Source organism: Stegostoma tigrinum, chromosome 9 (assembly GCF_030684315.1).
Source record: "Stegostoma tigrinum isolate sSteTig4 chromosome 9, sSteTig4.hap1, whole genome shotgun sequence".
In the NCBI taxonomy this organism is placed as follows: Eukaryota; Metazoa; Chordata; class Chondrichthyes; order Orectolobiformes; family Stegostomatidae; genus Stegostoma; species Stegostoma tigrinum.
The window spans coordinates 33,242,989-33,264,144 of NC_081362.1; the positions used below are offsets into that span (position 1 = coordinate 33,242,989).

Genomic DNA, 21,156 nt, shown 5'->3' on the forward strand with positions numbered 1-21,156 from the left:
ATGATGGTGGAGTTCAATGTGAAGAATGTGAAACGATACACATTCAATGGACTAGCATAAAATTGTCATTTTTACAAATAAAACAATGAACATGTTTAAGTCACCATAATACGACACCTAAGTCACCATTCCACAGCACCTACCTTGACATACCATGACTCATATGAAGATGCATAAAAGCCATAATTTTGGAAAGTGTAGGCGAGTAGTGATCGTAGCCACCATATACACAAATGCTTAAAGGTGATCAAGCAACACATAGGCTATTTGGATTTATAAACAGATGCATATAATATAAAAGCAGACAGAGCTTTATGAATCGATGGTTAAGCTTCAACTGGGCAATTGTGCACAATTCTGGGAACTACACTTTGGAAATTTATGAAGGGTACAGAAAAGATTAACCAGGGTGTTACCAGAGTTGAGGCATTTAAGTAAGGAGCAAAAAAATTGGAAACCTAAGGTCTGAACTCAGTGGAAATTAAATGGTTTCAGAGATAGTATGAACTGCAGATGCCAGAGAATCTGAAATAACAAGATGTAGAGCTGGATGAACACAGCAGTCCTTCTGAAGAAGGGTCTCGGCCCGAAGCGTCTGCCTTCCTGCTCCTCAGATGCTGCTTGGCCTGCTGTGTTCAGGAAATTAAATGGTTTCAGTTTTCTGGAAGTACAGCCTTCCTACTGATTTCCTAATGGAATTATCTAACATATATGATGAAATAACCAAGAAAGAAATTAAATATTTAACTATATTTTGGTACAGTCCGTATTATAGAAAGGCATAGTATTAATAAACAAAGTTCTGAAGGAAAGTGCATTTCTTACTGCATTCCTTATTGCTGGTATAGGGCCAGTTCCCATTATAGCAGGATCCAATCCAGCTTGTGCCCAGGATACAACACGTGCCAAAGGCATCAAATTTCTTTTAAGAGCTTCTGATTTCTTCATCAGAATTACAGCTGCTGCTCCATCACTTATGCCTATAGCAACAGGAAACAAAATAACATTACTTCAGTTGTTGTGATTGCTAGTCACTGCTCAAGAGATGAAAATCACCCACCTGATGCATTAGCAGCTGTGATACTGCCAGTTCCATCGTCTAAAAAACATGGCTTCAGTTTTGACATCACTTCATAACTACTGCCGTGACGAGGAAATTCATCAGCTGATACTTCAAAAGAGCCTGCGGAGAGATATGTCAATGCCCAGTTATTTACATCAGAAACTAACATTGAACACTAGTGATTACTTTGAGATAGACCCTTGTGTAGTGTCATTAGAGTCCTTTGAATATGAAAATCACCACAACTAAGATCTACCTCAAACTCCACTTCAAACTAATAAACAAAATGTATTCACCCACAGCACTGTGTGCAATTTTGATCTCCTTACCTGAGGAAGTATATTCTGGCTATGGCCATAGTGCAACGAAGACCAATTCCTGGGATGGCAGGACTGACGTACAAACAGTCTGGATCAGTGAGGACCAAATGCACTAGAATTTAGACAAATTGGGGAGGATCTCATAGAAAACAATAAAATTCTAACAGGGTAGACAAGATAAATGCAGGGAGGATGGTCCCAATGATGGCAGAGTCCGGGACCTGGGGTCAAAATCTAAGAGTTCAGAGTAAGCCATTTAGAACTGAGATGAGGAGAAATTTCTTCACCCAGAAAAGGTGGAATTCTTTGCTACAGAATGTGGTTGAAAAGATTCAATGTTTTGGCCTCAAAGAATTTAGATACAACTCTTGGGGTTAAAGGGATCAAAAGGTATGGGGAGAAAGTGAGAATAGGATATTGATCAGCATGATTATTGAACAGCAGAGAAGGCTTGAAGGCCAAATGGCCTACCCCATTCCTATTTTCTATGTTTACTGCCTTGGTACGCTGAGATTATGTTTTTCAGCGAGCAGTTTCACTTGGAACATATCCAAAATCAGTCTTACTATAGTCTGCACAGAGATAATATTGAAAGTGGGCTGAAGTTAGGAATAAAAAACAGCTGAGGAAATTTTATAACACAAGAAGTCATCTACAAAATTATTCCAGGTGGTGGAGGCAGGTACTCTTGCATCATTTAAGAAGCATCAGGATGGGTACTTAAAATGCCAAGGCATAGTAGGATGCAGACAAATGAATTTAATGTCGCTTTGGTGTTTATTGGTCAGCATAGACACGGTGAGCCAAAGGGCTTGTCTCCATGCTGCTATGACTCTATGACCTAGGACAAAATGCAGTTATATAAAACTGTTGGATGCATCCAAACTGCAGATAGGTTACTATCCATTCATCTAGCACTATGATGCTAAGCATTACAATCTAGTGTTGGCATCCCTCATCTGCTAAAACACAATTATAACTTGTGGAGAAAAATAATATATTTCAAAAATGAGCAATGATAGTGAGCCAAAATCTGAAAATTTTGCTGTTGAAACGAGTCCTTTTTGTGTTTTTATGTCTTATTCACTAATTCAAATTCACTGGGTTTAGATCTCAGATATTAGATATCAGATCTCAGGCTGCAAGTAGTTCAGGAGTCTCCTGTGGCTATTCCCCTTTCAAACAGGTACACCGTTTTGGACACTGCTGGGTGGCTAGCCTTTCAGGAAATAGTATTAGAAGTAGCCAGACCTGTGGCACCACAACTGGTTCTGCTGTAGAGCAGAGTGTGGCAAAGTCTAGGTGAGTGATATTAATAAGTGACTCTATAATAAGAGGCAAAGATAGGCATTTCTGTGGCCGTGAATGTGGCTCTAGGATGATGTGTTGCCTCCTTGGTGTCAGGGTCCTTGATGTCTCTGAGTGGGTACAGGACATCCTGAAGTGGAAGGGAAAAGAGCCAGAAGTCATTTTCCACACTATCACAAATTACATAGGTAGGAGGAAGGAAGAGGTCCTGTGAAGACAATTCAGGAAGTTAGGTAGGGAGCTAAAACGCAGGGCCACCAGGATAGTAATCTCAGGATTACTACCTGTGCCACGGGCTAGTGAAGCTAGGAACACAGAGAGAGTGCAGTTGAACACATGACTACAGAACTGGTGCTGGAGGAAGGGCTTTTAGATAATATGGATCATTGAAATGTTTTCTGGGGAAGGTGGGGCCAGTACAGGAAGGACAGGCTGCACCTGAACTGGAGGGGCGCCAATACCTTGAACAGGAGGTTTGCAAGAGCTCTTCAGGAGGGTTTAAACTAGTGTGGCAGGGAGATAGGAACCGGAATACTAGGCCAGTAAATGCTGGGACTGGGGGCAAAAGTGTGACAGAGATATGCATAGCACAGAGTAAAAGCAGGCACAGGGAAGTCAGAGGGGCTCAGAGGGAACGGAGGACTGGAATTCATTTACTTCAAGTATAACAGGTAAATCAGATGAAGCAAAAGCATGGAATACTGCATGGAATTATGGTATAATTGCCACTACAGAGACATGGTTAAAGGAGGTTCACGACTGGCAGCTTAAGATTCCTGGATATGGTTGTTTCAAAAGGGACAGAAAGGGAAACAAAAGGGGTGGGGGGAGTTGCACTGTTGATGAGGGATCACATCACAGCTGTGTTTAGGGAGGATACATTAGACAGATCTTGCACTGAGGCATTATGGGTGGAACTCAGGAATAGGAAGGGTGAAATCATAATGTTGGGAATTTTCTGTAGACCTCCCAACACTCACAAGACACAGAGGAATGGATATGTAGTCAAGATACTGGAAAAGTGTGAGAACAGCAGGGTACTTGTGTCGGGTGACTTCAACTTTCCTCTTATTGACTGGGAATCCCCTACAGCAGGGGTTCATTTGGAGAGCAATTTGTTAGTTGTGTCCATGGTGGCTTTTTAAGGCAGTATGTTGATAGTTCAACCAGAGAGGAGGCCACATTAGACTTGGTCCTTGGGAATGAGTCAGGACAGGTGATTAATATTTCACTAGGACAGCATTTCAGGCTTAGTGACCATAATTCCATAAGATTTCAAGTAGTCATGGAACAGGACACAGGTGGCCCTCAGGGGAGGGTGCTTATTTGGGCACGAGCCAATTACACCCAAATTAGGCAGGAACCAGAGAATGTGGACTGGAAGCAGTTATTTGAAGGCAAATCTATCTCGGGTTTGTGGGAGGCTTTTAAAGACCAAATGACTAAAGTGCAGGACATGCATGTCCCTGCAAAATTAAAGGATAGGAATGGCAGGATTCAGGAATCATGGATGATAAGAGAATTTGTAAGATTAGTCAAAAGAAAAATGGAAGCATACGACAAAGTCTAGGCAGCTACAAATTGATGAAGCCCTGGGAAATTAGGGAGGAACTTAAATGCACAATTAGGACTGCAAACAAGGGCCATGAAACGTCTTTAGCAAACAGGGTCAAGGAGAATCCTGAGGCTTTTTATGCATATTTCGGGACAGAGGGGGAAACAAGGGAAAAGAGTAGGCCCACTCAAGGACAAAGGAGGGTAGTTATACGTAGAGTCGTAGGAGTGGGGGAGATCCTGAATCAGTATTTTGTATTGGCTTTCACCAAGGAGAAGGGCATGACTAATGACATCACTGAGGACGAACGGTCAGTCATCAGTAAAGGATGCACTTTCATTCCTCTCTGCCCACACATCAACAAATTCCGTTCACGCTTGGACGTTGAACATTTTTTCTGCCGCCTGCTCCTCTGCACCTATTTCTTTAAGCACGAGTCTAACCCACCCTCTACAGGTCGCTTCTCCCGCCTCCAACCCACCCCATCCTCCTGAACAGCATCCCAAAGTCTCCTAGCCTCCCTCGATCTCTTTATCTCTGACAGCCATCGCTACATCGATTGCTTCAACCTTTCCACACCTCTCACTCACCCCAATTCTCCCCCACGGAACATGCAGCCCTCCACTACAACTCTAACCTCACTATCAAACTCACAGATAAAGGGCTGCTGTAGTGGCATGGTGCACTGATCTTTACAATAGCTGACGCCAGCTGCTCTCTGACACCTCCTCCTACCGCCCCTCAATCATGACCCCACCCCTGTAAACCAAAACATCATCTCTCAAATCATTCACAACCTCATCATCTCAGGTGACCTTCTGCCCACAGCCTCCAACCTCATCATTCCCCAACTCTGCACTGCCTGTTTCTATCTCCTTCCCAAAATCCACAAACCCGACTGCCCCGGTCGACCCATTGTCTCTGCCTGCTCCTGCCCCACTGAACTTATGTCCGCTTACCTTGACTGTTTTGTCCCTCTAGTCCAGGAACTCCCCCATTCTATGTCCAGGACACCACCCATGCCCTCCATCTCCTCCAAGGCTTCCAATTTCTGGCCCCCAAAACCTTATTTTAACTATGGACATCCAATCCACGTACACTTGCATTCCCCATGCAGAAGGCCAAAAAACCCTCTGCTTCTTCCTCTCCCGCAGGCCCAACCAAGCGCCCCCCCACCAACAGCCTCATCCGCTTAACTGAACTTGTCCTTACCATTAACAACTTCTCCTTTAACTCCTCCCACTTCCTACAGACTAAGGGGTTGGCAATAGGAACCCGCATGGGCCTAAGCTATGCCTACTTCTCATAGGATACGTGGAACAGTCCCTCTTTCACTGCTACATTGGCACTGTCCCCCACCTCTTCCTCCACTATACTGATGACTGTATCGGCACTGCCTTGTGCTCCCACGAGGAGCTTGAACAGTTCATCAACATTACTAACACCTTTCATCCCAAACTCAAATTCACCTGGACCACCTCTAATACCTCTCTCTCCTTCCTGGACCTCTCTGTCTCCATCTCTGGTGACCGTCTTGAAATCGACATCTATTTCAAGCCTACCGACTCCCACAACTACCTACACTATACCTCTCCTCACCCACCTTCCTGTAAGAATGCAATCCTCTGCTCCCACTCCTCAGCCTATGCCCACGTCTGGTCCTAAGACGGGGCAGTCTACTCTTGAACATCCCAGATGTCCTCTTATTTCAAGGACTGCAACTTGCCCCCTTTGGTGATCAAAAATGCTCTCGATCGCATATCTTGTGTTCCCTGCACCTCTGCCCTCACATCCCCTCCCTCCAACAAAAACAAAGACACATTCCCCCCGTGTCCTCACATATGACCCCGCTAATCTCCTAATCCAATGTATCATTCTTCGCTACTCCCTTTATAAACCAACAATCACTGATATATTTCCATCGCCATCAGTCTTTCAGAGGGTCCACGCTCTCCACAACTCCCTCGTCCACTCCATATTCCCCACTAGCCCCACCACACACAGCACCTTTCCCTGCAGCCGCAGGAAGTGTTACACCTGCCTCCACACCTTGCCCCCTCACCTCCATTCAAGGCACCAAACAAACCATTCACTTCAGACAGAGGTTTATCTGCACATCTATCAATGTGTTCTGTTGCTCCCGATTTGGCCTCTACATCGGTGAGACCATGTGGAAGCTCGAAGAACGCTTTGTAGAGCACCTGCCGTTCGCGACAAACGACAACAACTTCCTGTTGGGAACCATTTCAACTCCCTCTGACTCCCTGGGTGACATGTCCATCCCGGACCTCCTCCAGTGTCACAATGACACCATCCGGAAACTGCAGGAGCAGTGCCTCATATTCCACCTTGGGAGGCTAAACCCAATGGTCTCAATGTGGACTTTACCAGTTTCAAAATCTCCCCACCCCTGGCCTCATCCCATGACCAATTCTCCCTCTTATCCCCACCTCCATGACCTGACACATCCTGTCCACCTTCTCTCCCACTTGTCCACTCCTCCCAGCTCACCAATCCCTACCACTGCCTACCTGCACTCATCTATCACCATCCTAGATTCTAAATCCTACATTCCCCAGCCCTACCCTTCTCTCACTTTTTATTTCAGAGTTCCCTTCCCCCTCCCCCATTTCTGAAGAAGGGCCCCGACCCGAAACATCAACTTTCCTACTCCTCTGATGCTGCCTGGCCTACTGTGCTCCTCCAGCTCAATACTGTGTTATCCCTGACTCCAGCAGCGGTAGCTCTTACTATCTCTGACTAATGTTGAGGTCAGGGATGATTGTGTGAATACTGTAGAGAATGTCAACATATTGATACAGGAAGTTTTAGGAATCCTAAATTGCTTTAAGATGGACAAGTCCCCAGGACCAGATGGAATCTACCCCAGGTTACTCAGAGAGGCTAGGGAGGAAATAGCTTGGGCATTGTCAGATATCTTCACATCCTCATTGACCACAGGTGAAGTTCCAGAGGACTGGAAATTAATGAATGTTGTTCCCTTATTTAAGAAAGGATGCAGGGATAATCTAGGAAACCATTGAACTTGATGTCTATGGTGAGGAAGGTCTTGGAGAAGATAGTGAGTGACAAGATATATGCACATTTGGAAGAAAGTGGACTAGTTCATGATAGGCAGCATGGTTTTGTCTGGGGAAGGTCACATATCATTTATCTGATTGAATTTTTTGAAGAGGTAATGAGGATAACTGATGAGGGAAGGGCTGTGGATGTAGTTTAAATGGACTTTAGTAAGGCATTTGATAAAGACCCACAGTGGCAGGTTAGTACAAAAACTAAAATCACAAGGGATTTGGGGTGGCCTAGCTAGATGGATAGAAAACTCGCTTGGTCATAGAAGACAGAGGGTAGTGGTGGAAGGATGTTTTTCAGAATGGATACTGGTAACTTGTGGTGTTCCACAGGGTTCAGTCTTAGGTTATCTGTTCTTTGTCCTACATATAAATGATCTGGAGGAAAATGTGTGTGATCTGATAAGCTAGTTTGCGATGACATGAAGATTGGTGAAGTTGCTGATTCTGCCAATGATTGTGAAAGTAAATAACAAGATATAGATGATTGGTGACTTGGGCACAGAAATGGCAGATGGAGTTTAGTCGAGACAAATGCAAGGTGATGCACTTTGAAGGATCAAATTTAGGTGTGAATTATATTGTAATTGGCGGAACCCTTAGGAACACTAGCATTCAGACAGATCTAGCGTATAGGTCCATGGTTCCCTGAAAGTGGCAACACAGGTAACCAAAGTGACTATAAAGGCATTTGGCATGCTTGCCTTTATTGCCTGAGAGTGGAGTACAAGTGTTGGCACAACATGTTGTAGCTATATAAAACCCTTGTTAGGCTGCATTTGGAGTACTGTGTGTAGTTTTGGTCACCACACTACCTGAAGGATGTTAAAGCTTTGGATAGAGTACAAAGAAGGTTACCAGAATGTTAGGAAACAAAGGTTAGAGGAACAGGAAGGCTGGAGAAGGGTCTAGGCCCAAAATGCCAGCCTTCCTGCTCCACTGATACTACTTGGCCTTCTATGTTCATCCAGTTCTACACCTTGTTATCTCAGATTCTCCAGCATCTGCAGTTCCTACTGTCTCACCAGAATGTTGCCTGGTCTCCAGGGCATTGACTATGTGGAAAGGTTAAAAAGACTAGGATTATTTACACTGGAAAGACTGCGGCTCAGAGGAGACCTGATCGAGGTGTACAAAATTATGAGAGGTGTAGATAGGTGAATAGTCAGGAGCTTTTCTCCAGGGTTGAAGTTTCAATTACCAGGGGCACAGGTCCAAGGTCAGTGGGAGAAAAGCTTCAGGGAGATTATTTTCTTTTTTCTGTTCTTTTTCTTTTTTACACAACCTATCTATGCATAAGCATTTCTTTGCTTGATTAGCAGGACGGCACGACTGGAATTAGAATCATAGAATCACTACCGTGTGGAAACAGGCCATTTGGCCCAACAAGTATACATCGCCGCCACCCCCCCCCACCCCCAAAGAGCATCCCACCCAGACCCATTACCCTATCCCTGATTTCCCATGTGTAATCCACCTAACCTAAACATCCCTGGGCACTATGGGCAATTTAGCATGGCCAATCCACCTACCATGCACATCTTTGGACCGTGGGAAAAAACCAGAGCACCCTGAGGAAACTCACGCAGACACAGGGAGAATGTGCTGGAAATGAACCCAGGTCTCTAGCACTGTGAGGCAGCAGTGCTGACCACTGAGCCACTGTGCCGCAATGGAAGTTTTTCACGCAGACAGTAGTAGCAGCCCGGAATGCACTACCAGAAGAGATGGTGAAAGTGAGCACATTGAAGACATTTAAGAAGCACCTCGATGGGCACATGAATAGGGAGGGAATACAGGAATATGGATTGAAAAATGGCAGGTTTGTTTTTAGATGAATGAGACCATAATGGTCGCACAGGCTTGGAGGGCCATAGGGCCTCCTGTGCTGTACTTTTTCATTTTTTCATTCGTCACAGTACTGTAAGAGCTGACAGTATCTCCCCACTCCATCTATCACTAATCCATTATGTTCCAACAGCAGTTAGCCTAACACATCTAGTTGCTATGGCCCCCTCCAGACTTTAGGCAGCCTTGGGACGCCACCAATCTCTTTAATGTTTGCAGGACATACAGACCAGCTGCTGGCATCCAAGTCATCGGCAGTTACTCCAGGCACCCATCACCTCAGTATTCAGAAATGTTTTAAGAAGGGCACAAAAAGATTGTAGAGCTGGGGTTTCTATGATTTTGCAAATATTATTATACCCATGTTGCGTTGAACTTCAGTTTGTCAGTGCGTGCATGTTCTGGTGTTAGGCACGGTGAGCACTGGAGTATTCATCAGTAGATATGTGATGCACAAGATGTTTTGTGCCTTAACAGTGAGAGTGTCAGGCCACCAGAATGAGGGGTCAGATACATATCTGACAGGTTATAGAGAGGGTGGCCCATATGTGGAGTGAACGGCCAAAGGAAGTGGTAGATGCAAGTATAGTTACAACATTTAAAAGACATTTGGAAAGATTCAGAGGTATAGAGCAAATGGGACTAGTTTGGTTTGGGAAACTTGGTCGGCATGGATGAGTTGGACTAAAGGTTCTATTTCTGTATTGTATGGCTCTGTGATTCTATGACATTTGACTTCAATGTTCAACTGCATTCAGTTCATTCTACACTTTCATGGTAATCTTGCTGATGCAATTGATCCAGGTGTTTTTCAGTTAACGGAAAGGTTCAGCCACTAACTGCAATGCAGTGGCTGCTGCTGGAAGGAAGTGCAAACATACTTGAATGCTTAGAAAAAACCTATTTGGTTGGCTTGGTTGAAGTGTTCTCTCCACAATCAAATAACGTCTGGCATATACTGTTAAGGCTGACAAATGAAAGAACATACAATCATTACCCCCAATGTTAGCTTTCTCAGAAGAAGGCTGAAATTACCTGGTAGAGACCAAAACCACCTCTCCTATTCTTGTACCCAAAAAGTAAAGTTAACCAAGATCAATGTTGAAGATTTCACAACTTGTTCATACGAGATCACACCGATACCTTTTCTTGTTGGGACAGAGACGGGTACGATTTCGTTGTCAAAAAATCCTGCTTTTTGTGCCCTCTCAGTCCTTCTCTGGGATTGTACAGCAAACTTGTCCTGTTCTTCTCGACTAATATTCCATTTTTTGGCCACATTCTCAGCTGCAGAAGCAACAACAAAATACAGAAAACTTCAATGCTGTAAAAGTTCATGATTAGCTACTTGCTTAATTGTAGATATGAAGATTGGTTTGGAAATACAACACGCAATTGATGAGTCTTGCACCATTGATCTGTGTCAAAACTATTCATCTGTAAGAAATTAGCCAGAGAATAAATCAGTGCACTCAGGCAAAACGCCATTCAATCTGCTTAAAGTCAAGAGTCATTTAGAGCACAGGTTGTCTATCGAATCCACGCATTTTCCTGAGGAACAATCCAGTCAGTACCAACGGCCTGCTTAGTCTCAGAAGCCCAACAAGTTTCTTTCCTCAAGTTGCATTTTGAAATCATTAATTGATTCTGTTCCTACCACTTTTGTGGGCAGTGAGTTCTATCACTTCGTAAAAACGTTTTTCCTCACATTCCCCCTGAATCTGCCCAAAATTTTAAATCCATGTACCTGGTCCAAAGATGTGCAAGTTAGGTGGATTGGTTGTGCTAAATAGCCCATAGTGTGCAGGTTAAATGGATTAGCCATGGGTACAGCCTCCCTCTCCCAGGCCTGCAAAGGACCTCTCCTGTTTTTCATTCTTCGCAGGATCCACAACCTGAACTCACAATTCCAGTCAGCTGTATTGGACACTAAAAGTACACTAAACTTACTGGTGCTTGCCACCCAACACAGGCCTCCTCCACCCCGCAAATCCCCAAACCTACCCAGGACCTTCCCCACAATCTGCCTGCCGCCGTTGGCTATGCGGTCACTGTCGGAGCACTCACAGATGACATCACATCTGCCGCTGCCAGGTACGCCACTTCCGGTACAGCGAACGCCATCGACACCACTGCTGATGCCACTGCCTCCATCTCCGAGGCCAACACCACAGACGTCGAGGACACACCTGCCGACACTGCTGCTGCCACTGCAACCAACGTCCAGGACTTACAGACCGACTCCGCTCCTCCCACTACCGATGCTGCTCTGCCCACCACCGACGCCGATGCTGCTCCACCCACCACCTCCACAGCCAGCAGTTCCAGAAGAGACAGTAGCACCCAGCCCTGCTGAGTCTTCACCATCCCCCCAGACCTCCCCCTTACCGAGGATGAATAGTTAGTCCTCAGTAAAGGGCTCACCTTTGTCTCCCTCCACCCTAACATCAACGAATACCGCTCACGCTTGGATGCTGGACAGTTTTTCTGCTGCCTCCACCTCTGCGTATTTCTTCAACCGCGAGCCTAGCCCTCCCTCTACTGACCCCTTCTCCCACCTCTTAACACACACCCCCTACTGGACACCACCCTAAGGCCTCCTACCCTCCCTCCACCTCTTCATCTCCAACTGCCGAGACACAAATCGCCTCAACCTCTCCACCCCTCTCACCCACTCCAACCTCTCTCCCACAGAACGTGTAGTCCTCCACTCCCTCCGCTCCAATCCCAACCTCACTATAAAATCTGCAGGCAAGAGAGACACAGCTGTAGTGTGGCACACTGACCTCTACATTGCCGAGATGATATGCCAGCTCTCTGGCACCTCCTCCTACTGTCGCCTTGACCATGACCCCACCCCCAACCACCAAAATACCATCTCCCAAACCATTGACAACCTCATCACTTCAGGTGACCTCCCACCAACAGCCTCCAACCTCATCGTTCCCCAACCCCGCACCGTCCGCTTCTATTTCCTTCCCAAAATTCACAAACCTGACTGGCCTGGTTGACCCATTGTCTCTGCCTGTTCCTGTCCCACCGAACTTATCTCTACTTATCTTGACTCCATTTTCTTCCCCTTGGTCCAGCAACTCCCCACGTACGTCCGTGACACCACCTACGCCCTCCACCTCCTCCAAAACTTCCAATTCCCTGGTCCCCAACACTTTACTATGGACGGCCAGTTCCTATACACCTGCATTCCCCATGCAGATGACCTAAAGGCCCGCCGCTTCTTCCTGTCCCGCAAGCCCGACCAGTCCCCCTCCACTGACACCCTCATCCGCTTAGCTGAACACGTCCTCACCCTTAACAACTTCTCTTTCAATTCCTCCCACTTCCTACAGACAAAGGGGGTGGTCATGGGTACCTGCATGGGCCCAAGCTATGCCTGCCTTTTTGTAGGTTACGTCGAACAATCCTTCTTCTGTAGCTACACTGGCCGTAAACCCCACCTCTTTCTCCGTTACATCGATGACTGTATCGGTGATGCCTTGCACACCCATGAGTAGCTTGAACACTTAATGCACTTCACCAATACCTTCTACTCCAACCTTAAGTTCACTTGGACCATCTCTGATACCTCCCTCTTCTTCCTGGATCTCACTGTCTCCATCTCTGGCAACCACCTGGAAACTGATATCCATTTCAAGCCCCCTGACTCCCACAGCGACCTAGAATACACCTCCTCCCACACAACTTCCTGAAAAATGTCAAGCCCTATTCCCAATTCCTTCGCCTCCACCGCATCTGCTCCCAGGATGAGGCATTCCACTCCCAAACATTGCAGATGTCCTCGTTGCTCAAGGACTGCAACTTCCCACCGTCAATGGTCCCACCAGTGGTCGAGAATGCCCTCAACCGTGTCTCCCGCATTTCCTGGAACTCATCCCTCACCACCCCTCCCTGTAAGAACAACCAAAACAGAATCTCCCTTGTCCTCACATACCACCTCACCAACCTCCAGATCCAAAGCATCATCGTCCGACACTTCCACCATCCGCAATCCGACCCCACCACCAAAGACATTTTTCCCTCCTCACCCTGATCTGCTTTCCGGACCACTCTCTGCGTGACTCCCTTATCCGCTCCACACTCCCGTCCAGCCCCACACACCCAGCACTTTTCCCTGTAACTGCAGGTAGTGCTACACCTGTCCCTGTACCAGACCCTCACACCCATCCCAGGCCCCAAGAAGACCTTCCACACGAAACAGATGTTCACCTGTATATCTGCTAATGTGGTATATTGTATCCGCTGTTCCAGATGTGGCCTCCTCTACATTGAGGAAACCAAGTGGAGGCTTGGGGGCTGCTTAGCTGAACACCTACGCTTGGCTCGCACTAAACAACTGCACGTCCCAGTTGCGAACCATTTCAACTCCCCCTCCCATTCCTTAGATGACATGTCCATCCCGGCCTCCTGTAGTGCCACAACAATGCTATCTGAAGGTTGCAGGAACAGCATCTCATACTTCACTTAGGAACCCTGGAGCTCAATGGTATCAAAGTGGACTTCACAAGCGTCAAAATCTCCCCTCCCCTTACTGCTTCCAAAACCACCCCAGCTTGTCCAAGCCTCCCTAACCTGTCCTTCCTCCCACCTAAAGGCCCACCCCCATCTCCTATCTGCTAACCTCATCCCGCCCCCTTGACCTGTTGTCTTCCCTGGACTGACCTATCCCCTCCCTAGCTCCCCACCTACAGTCACCTTTACTGGACCCACCCCTGCCTCTTTGACCTGTCTGTCTCCTCTCCACCTATCTTCTCCTTCATCCATCTTCTATCTGCCTCCCCCGTCTCTCTATTTATTTCAGAACCCCCTTCCCCTCCCCCATTTCTGAAGAAGGGTTTTGGCCCGAAACATCAGCTTTCCTGCTCCTCTGATGCTGCTTGGCCTGCTCTGTTCATCCAGCTCTACACCTTGTTATCTCTCTTGCCATGAGTAGTGCAGGGTTACAGGGTTAGGGTAGAAGGGTCAGTCTGGGTGAGATGCTCTTTAAAGGATCGGTGTGGACTTAATGGGCTTGAATGGCCCACTTCCAATCACTAAGGATTCTATAATTTTAGTTCTAATCTGTGACTGACAGCATTTTTCTATGATTACCTTTTCTAAGTCTGTTGCATGCCTCCAAAAATGATCAAACTGCCTTTGCACTACGAAGAACAATCTCAGCTTTTCTAAGGTAACTAAGCCAAAACTATGCTCGCTTATCCTGCGAACCATTCGGGCAAATAACATGGGCTTTTCTTCCGGAGAGGTCATACCTGACCAACCAGATTGACCTTTTCAAAGAGGTGACCGGGTGTGTAGATATGGGCAACGTATTCAGCATAGTCTGCTCACTCTAGGGGCCAGCTTTGAGCTAGCTGGGTCTTGTACTATGCATGTGCAAATAGAGGGTGACTTGGTGACAGTATACCAGCCTTTGGGGAGTTATTTCAGTATTGACGAGAGAAAAGCACTCCCCTGAAGAACAGTGCTTGCAACGGTTATTTTTGAATTGGGGTAAATACTATAAGTAAGTACTAAGTATCTTTGAATTGGAGTAAGTAATCCAGTATCTGGGAAGCTTGACACATTCAATACTGCTGTAAAAGACTGGGCCCAATATCCGAAAAGAATGTGTTAGTTTTTCAGGCAAATGACATTGGGGCAGACAGAAAGCAACAAGTAACACTGCTGACAGCGTGTGTACCTGCAGCTTTTTTCAGTTATTAGGAGCCTAACTTTTCCTGCGGCATCCGGTACTAAAATGTTTCCAACAATTGACGGATTTAGCTAAGAAATATTACAACCCCAAACCTCCTTTAATTCAGAGGCACGACTGGTTTAAAAGTTAGAGAACAAGGGAAATTTTGCAGCTGGATAAATACCCAATCTGTCGCTTTGAGGGTTCACATGCAAAACTGGCAGGAGGCTATCCTTCATGAAACTGAACATGAGCCATGTGTGCCAGCAATTGCAATTAGATGAGTATTCCCAGATGTATGCTACAATAAATACCCATAAGGGCATGTAAGGGACTGCCTTTTGGGTTAACAGCAGCCTGTGACATTTTCCAGCAGATGATTGAGAGCATTTTACAAGGTTTACCACACCTCACCATTTGTATGGATGCTGTTCTAATAACTAGGAAATCCAATAAAGAACACTTACAGAATCACTATGCTAACATAGTGATTAAACCTTTCTTCAAGGCGGGTTTCTCCAATGCCTTAGGCACCCCAAGTGCTTGAGCTACAGAAGCAACAAGACCAGTTTACACCTGTTGGAAGATAAGCTGAGGCTGATCAAAGGTGCCACGGCTCCCACATCTGTATCGGGCCTTAGGTTTTTCTTGGTTGGTAACTTATTACGGAAAATACATATGTAACCTAGACTCTATCCTCACACACGTATATTTGTTACTTAAAAAGCATCATCCTTGGAAATGGTCTCATGCCAAAATGTAACCTTTAGGGAAGTGAAGAAGTAGCCATCATCGTCTCAGTTGTTGGCACAACACAATCCCAAGCGAGATGTGGTGCTGAGGTGCAATGCTTCCCATATGGTATCAAGGTAGTGCTGGCTCACAGACAGACCAAAAGAGAGGGCCACACAAAAACGTATGGTTCCTGGACTTTGGCTGATGCCAAATGCAAATACGCCTAGATCAAGAATGAAAGTTTGGTGGACATCTTTGGTGTTGAGAAAGTTTCACCAATACCTTCAAGATGTAAATTTGCAATAGTAATGGGCCACAATCTACTCCTTAAAGAGAACAGGGTTGTGCCTCCCATAGCTTCAGGTCGAATTTAGCAGTGGGCTCTTATTATAAGTATGTACAATTACAAGTGGAACACTGACAGACAAAGCAGCAAATGCAAATGCCTTGTCTCACCTCCCACTGGTGGTTATACTTCCAAAGGTGATACAATTGGAACAGTCCATTCTGGTTTTAAACTTTCTAAAACACCCTTCGGGTCACCACTGACAATATCAGATTGTAGACACAAAAACATCCGATCCTGGCAAAACTAAAACAGCTAGTGGTGATGGGGGAAGAAAACAGCCACCACAACCAGAACTGAAACCTTTCTGGATCCGCCTTGATCAAATCATCATAGATGATGGCATAATATTATGGGCAGCAAAACTGATAGTCCTGTGTGAAGGTCGCCTCCAGATACTGGCTGAACTACACCAGGATCATCCAGCAGTCTCCAAAATAAGGATCGTTGGCAAGAAGTTATGTCTGGTGACCAGGATTGGATGCCAACACAGCCGCAATAGTGGAGCAGTGCACAGAGTACCAACAAGGACAAAAATTGACGCCAGCATCTCTCTCATATTCTTTGGAACAGCCGGGTAAACTCTGGACTTGGTTAAATGTTAACTATGCCTTTCCTTTCATTGCATCTATGCTTTAGTCATTGTGGACACCCATTCAAAGTGGCTGAACATGCACAGAGTTCACTCATCAAATACAAGGATGAGAATTGAAATGTTGCAAGCATCTTTTGCAATGCATGGGCTCTTGGAGTTGTTCACAGAATAAAATCCCTACAGTGAGGATGCAGGCCATTCAATCCATTGCATCCACATTGACCTTCTGAAGAGTATCTCATCGAATCCTGCATGGCTAATCCAAATAGCCTACACATCCCTGGACACTATGGACAATTTAACATAGCCAATCCACCTAACTTGCACATATTTGGACTGTGGGACGAAACCCGTGCACTCAGACATGGGTAGAATGTGCAAACTCCACACTGACAGCCACTTGAGGGTGTTGGTCAGATTTACCAACAGCGAATTCCAGAATTTCCTAAAGTCAAATGGCATTCGGCATGTAAAGACGGTTCCATTCCATCCATTGTCCAATGGCCTGAAAGAAAGCGCAGTTCAAATTTTGAAGGCGTGCCTAAAGAAACGGCCTAAATCTTTACTCAATACCAAACTATGCAGCTCCTGTTTGATTAAAGGACCACTCCTTATGCAAACACAGCGACAGCTTCAACAGTGTCGCTGATGGGGAAAAGACTCCACATGAAGTTGAATCTGATATTCCTGGACCTTGGATGTAGGGTGAAATGGACTAAGTTTGGTGGCAAAACCCCAGGAATGGCCCTGTCTGGGTAAGAGGTATGGTTGTCGTGATGTCATATAAAGTTAGGTAGGAAATGCTGTCTCCAACAAGCATGTGACCAATGAAAGCTGCAACCTCACAAACGGGGCAAGGGCAAAACATACCAAGACACTCAGAACATCTGGCAAGACTGTCAGAACCAGTGGGTTCACCCCCTCCACCTAGCATCAACGAAACCTCTTTGAGACGACACAGCAAATGACATAGCAGATGCTGCAGTCTCAACAACGTTACCACCTGAAGAAGATGAGTTTCAACCAGTACGTTCTGGTCACAAGAGAGGATCTACAGTCTAGTACACGCCACCAGTATCCAAGGCACAGTTAGGCAAAAACATCCCAGGAGAAGCTACAGGGAAAGGATCAGGTTTATATCCCCAGATTTAGAGGGGGGAGACATGTAATGATTGGAACAAGGTCAGCCAGGGGGATCTCATTGAGTATGATTTCCCTGAATGGACCAGGTTAATAACCCCAATCAGGGAGTCCTGGCTGACAGATAAAAACAAGAGCATCAGAGGTTCTGTTTACTCAGGGAGTCGGCTTCGTGCTCACTGGGTCAGTGTCTTGTACTATGCACGTGTAAATAAAGAGTGACTTGGCGACGGGATACCAGCCTTCATGGAGTTAATTCACCCACTTTTGAGGTTGTTCTTTAAGCTTCTACCTAGCCTCTTTTATTCACACTGCGAAGTCTTAACCCTTTCCCTTACTACATCATTCTTAACAATGTGTACAACGACATGCAGCTTCTCACTTTCCCCTTTGACAATATGCTTTAGATGTTTTGAGATGTGCTTAACCGTTGCATTAGGAAAGCAACATACTATCCTAGATTCATGCTCACTGCTGCAAAATCTCATCTGTTCCCCTGACAGGACAGTGCACTATGACAGTTATTCTTTTAAATTTTGACGTACCCCGCTTAACATAATATTCATTCTTAGTACCTAAGATATGACTACCAACAGCTGCTCTCACACTGGGTCCCTATGACTTTTTTCTTAGAATGGGCATCAATTCAGGGTCAACAGGAAGAAACCTCTCTCCTTAGTGAAGGGATAAATGACCAAGGGGCAGAAACGTTCGTATCAAGGGTGGTGGGAATGTGGAACTCACTGCCTGTAAATGTGATAAATTTAAAAGTCACACAACACCACGTTAATAGTCCAAACGGTTTACTTGAAATCATTAGCTTTCACAGTGTTGTCTCTTCATTAGCTGAAGTGAAGAGAGCACTCAAACATAGACCTTATAATCAGGGAGATCAAAAGATCATGCAAATGTTTTGAGTGGAGTCTCAACAAGTTGAATATTAGATGTCTGCAGGTGATCAAGAGTGTCACGCAATGTGTGTAAATTGTGAACAGCTGAATAACAAGTGAAGGGATGACCTACAATCCAATTAATTGAGGCAGAGAAATAATTGCAAAATATTAAAAATAAGGTGGTGCTGGAGACAAACCAAATGACTGGAATAACATGCTAGGTATAAGAGTCGCATGCCGAGGGTCTAATCAAAGTAAAAGTAATCCAAACTATACAAACTAATTAAGGTAGAGATGATTATAACAAGTTATCAAGGCGACGGTGTCAAAACGGGACAGTAAGGAATATTTACAGAACAGTACGATGGGGTCACATGTAGCAAGACATTGGCCAAAGAGCCTTATTCTGTGCTGTAGCCCTTTATGACTCTAAACGTCCTCTCGGGGACCATCATCGTTCCGGAAGTGTGGTGACCACAATACTCCACTTGAGACCTTACAAGATCTTTATTTATTTTCATAAATTCAGTGTGACATCTTTGCTTTTGTTAACAAAATCTCTATTAGTGAGGCACAAGATCCTACAAACTTTGCTGAATATGTCTTATGTCCCCTTATGTCCTGATACCTTCAAAGGTTGATGTACATGCAGCTGAGGTCTTTCTGTGTTTGCACACCTATTAGAATTGTGTCATTAGGTCTGTAACTTTCCCCGTCTCTTTTGACAACTGACACTTGTCTGTCCATTCCATAAGCCTATCTTTGTCATGTTACAGATGATTCCTATCATTTTCTCTGTTTGCATTTCTTCCAGGATTAATATCAATGGCCAATTTTAAAATTTTATTCCGTATTCCAAGATCTAGGTCATTAATGTGTAGCTAAAGAACAAGAGCTTTGCATTAATCCTCAGGAAATCCCACCCTTGGGTCAAACATTTTTGTTATCCAATTGGGCACAGGTGTTCTCATTGCATTTGCCCCAAATTTTTTAACTAGCTTATTTCGGTAAAGTCCACATAGGCAACATACATCACATTCCCTTCAATAACCTTTTTGGTTATTTCATCAAAAATTTCAGTTAGATTAGTCAAGCATGCTGTAGCTTTTACAAACCTTTAAATCTCTCTAAATGCCTGTTGACTTTGTTTCCTCTTTGAACTGCAGAACCATACCCACTACTGATATCAGACGAACTTGCTTGTACTTACTAGAAATGTTCTTGCACCCTTTCTTGAATACGTGTTTTTAAAAATTTCTTTTGTCCCAGCATCTGTTGCCGAACCCTAATTGCTCTTGAAATGAATGGCTTGCTTGGCCATTGCAGATACTATTTCAGAGTCAACCACATTGCTGTGGGTTTACAGTTACACGCAGACCAGATGGCAAGTTTTCTTCCCAAAATGGTACTGGTAAACCAGATGACATTTTACAACTGGTGATAGTTGACATGATCATCATTATTGATACTTTCTTTACATTGCAAATAAATTAAGTTAATTTAAAGAAACCAAAAGAATTGTGAATGCTGTAAATCTGGAACAAAAACAGAATTTGCTGGAAAAGCGCAGCAGATCTGGCAGCATCTGTGAAGAAAAAAATCAGATTTAACGTTTCGGGTCAGAACTGAACCCGAAACCTTAAACTCTGATTTTTAGTTCACAAATGCTGCCAGACAAGTTAAATTTATATTCCATCAGCTACAGTGATAGGATTTGAACCCATTCCCTAAAGAATTGCCATCTTTGAATTACCACTATGCAACCATCTCATATATGTCACATTTGCCACTCTCCAGTCATATGGCATAGAACATAGAACATAGAACATAGAACAGTACAGCACAGAACAGGCCCTTCAGCCCACAATGTTGTGCCGACCATTGATCCTCATGTATGCACCCTCAAATTTCTGTGACCATATACATGTCCAGCAGTCTCTTAAATGACCCCAATGACCTTGCTTCCACAACTGCTGCTGGCAACGCATTCCATGCTCTCACAACTCTCTGCGTAAAGAACCTGCCTCTGACATCCCCTCTATACTTTCCACCAACCAGCTTAAAACTATGACCCCTCGTGCTAGCCATTTCTGCCCTGGGAAATAGTCTCTGGCTATCAACTCTATCTATGCCTCTCATTATCTTGTATACCTCAATTAGGTCCCCTCTCCTCCTCCTTTTCTCCAATGAAAAGAGACCGAGCTCAGTCAACCTCTCTTCATAAGATAAGCCCTCCAGTCCAGGCAGCATCCTGGTAAACCTCCTCTGAACCCTCTCCAAAGCATCCACATCTTTCCTATAATAGGGCACCCAGAACTGGACGCAGTATTCCAAGTGCGGTCTAACCAAAGTTTTATAGAGCTGCAACAAGATCTCACGACTCTTAAACTCAATCCCCCTGTTAATGAAAGCCAAAACACCAGATGCTTTCTTAACAACCCTGTCCACTTGGGTGGCCATTTTAAGGGATCTATGTATCTGCACACCAAGATCCCTCTGTTCCTCCAAGCTGCCAAGAATCCTATCCTTAATCCTGTACTCAGCTTTCAAATTCGACCTTCCAAAATGC

General features: G+C 45.0%; 1 protein-coding gene across 3 annotated transcripts in view; it reads right to left on the reverse strand.

Annotated features, from left to right (window-relative positions):
* acat2 (acetyl-CoA acetyltransferase 2) overlaps positions 1 to 21,156 on the reverse strand; it is an 85,825-nt gene that overhangs the window by 12,202 nt on the left and 52,467 nt on the right. For all 3 annotated transcript variants that reach the window (XM_048536009.1, XM_059648471.1, XM_048536010.2), the window contains 3 exons: positions 10,330 to 10,473; positions 1,061 to 1,183; positions 826 to 980 (listed from right to left, as the gene is read on the reverse strand). In XM_048536009.1, the coding sequence (XP_048391966.1) occupies positions 826 to 980; positions 1,061 to 1,183; positions 10,330 to 10,473 (422 nt within the window). The remainder of the gene's footprint in view (positions 1 to 825; positions 981 to 1,060; positions 1,184 to 10,329; positions 10,474 to 21,156) is intronic.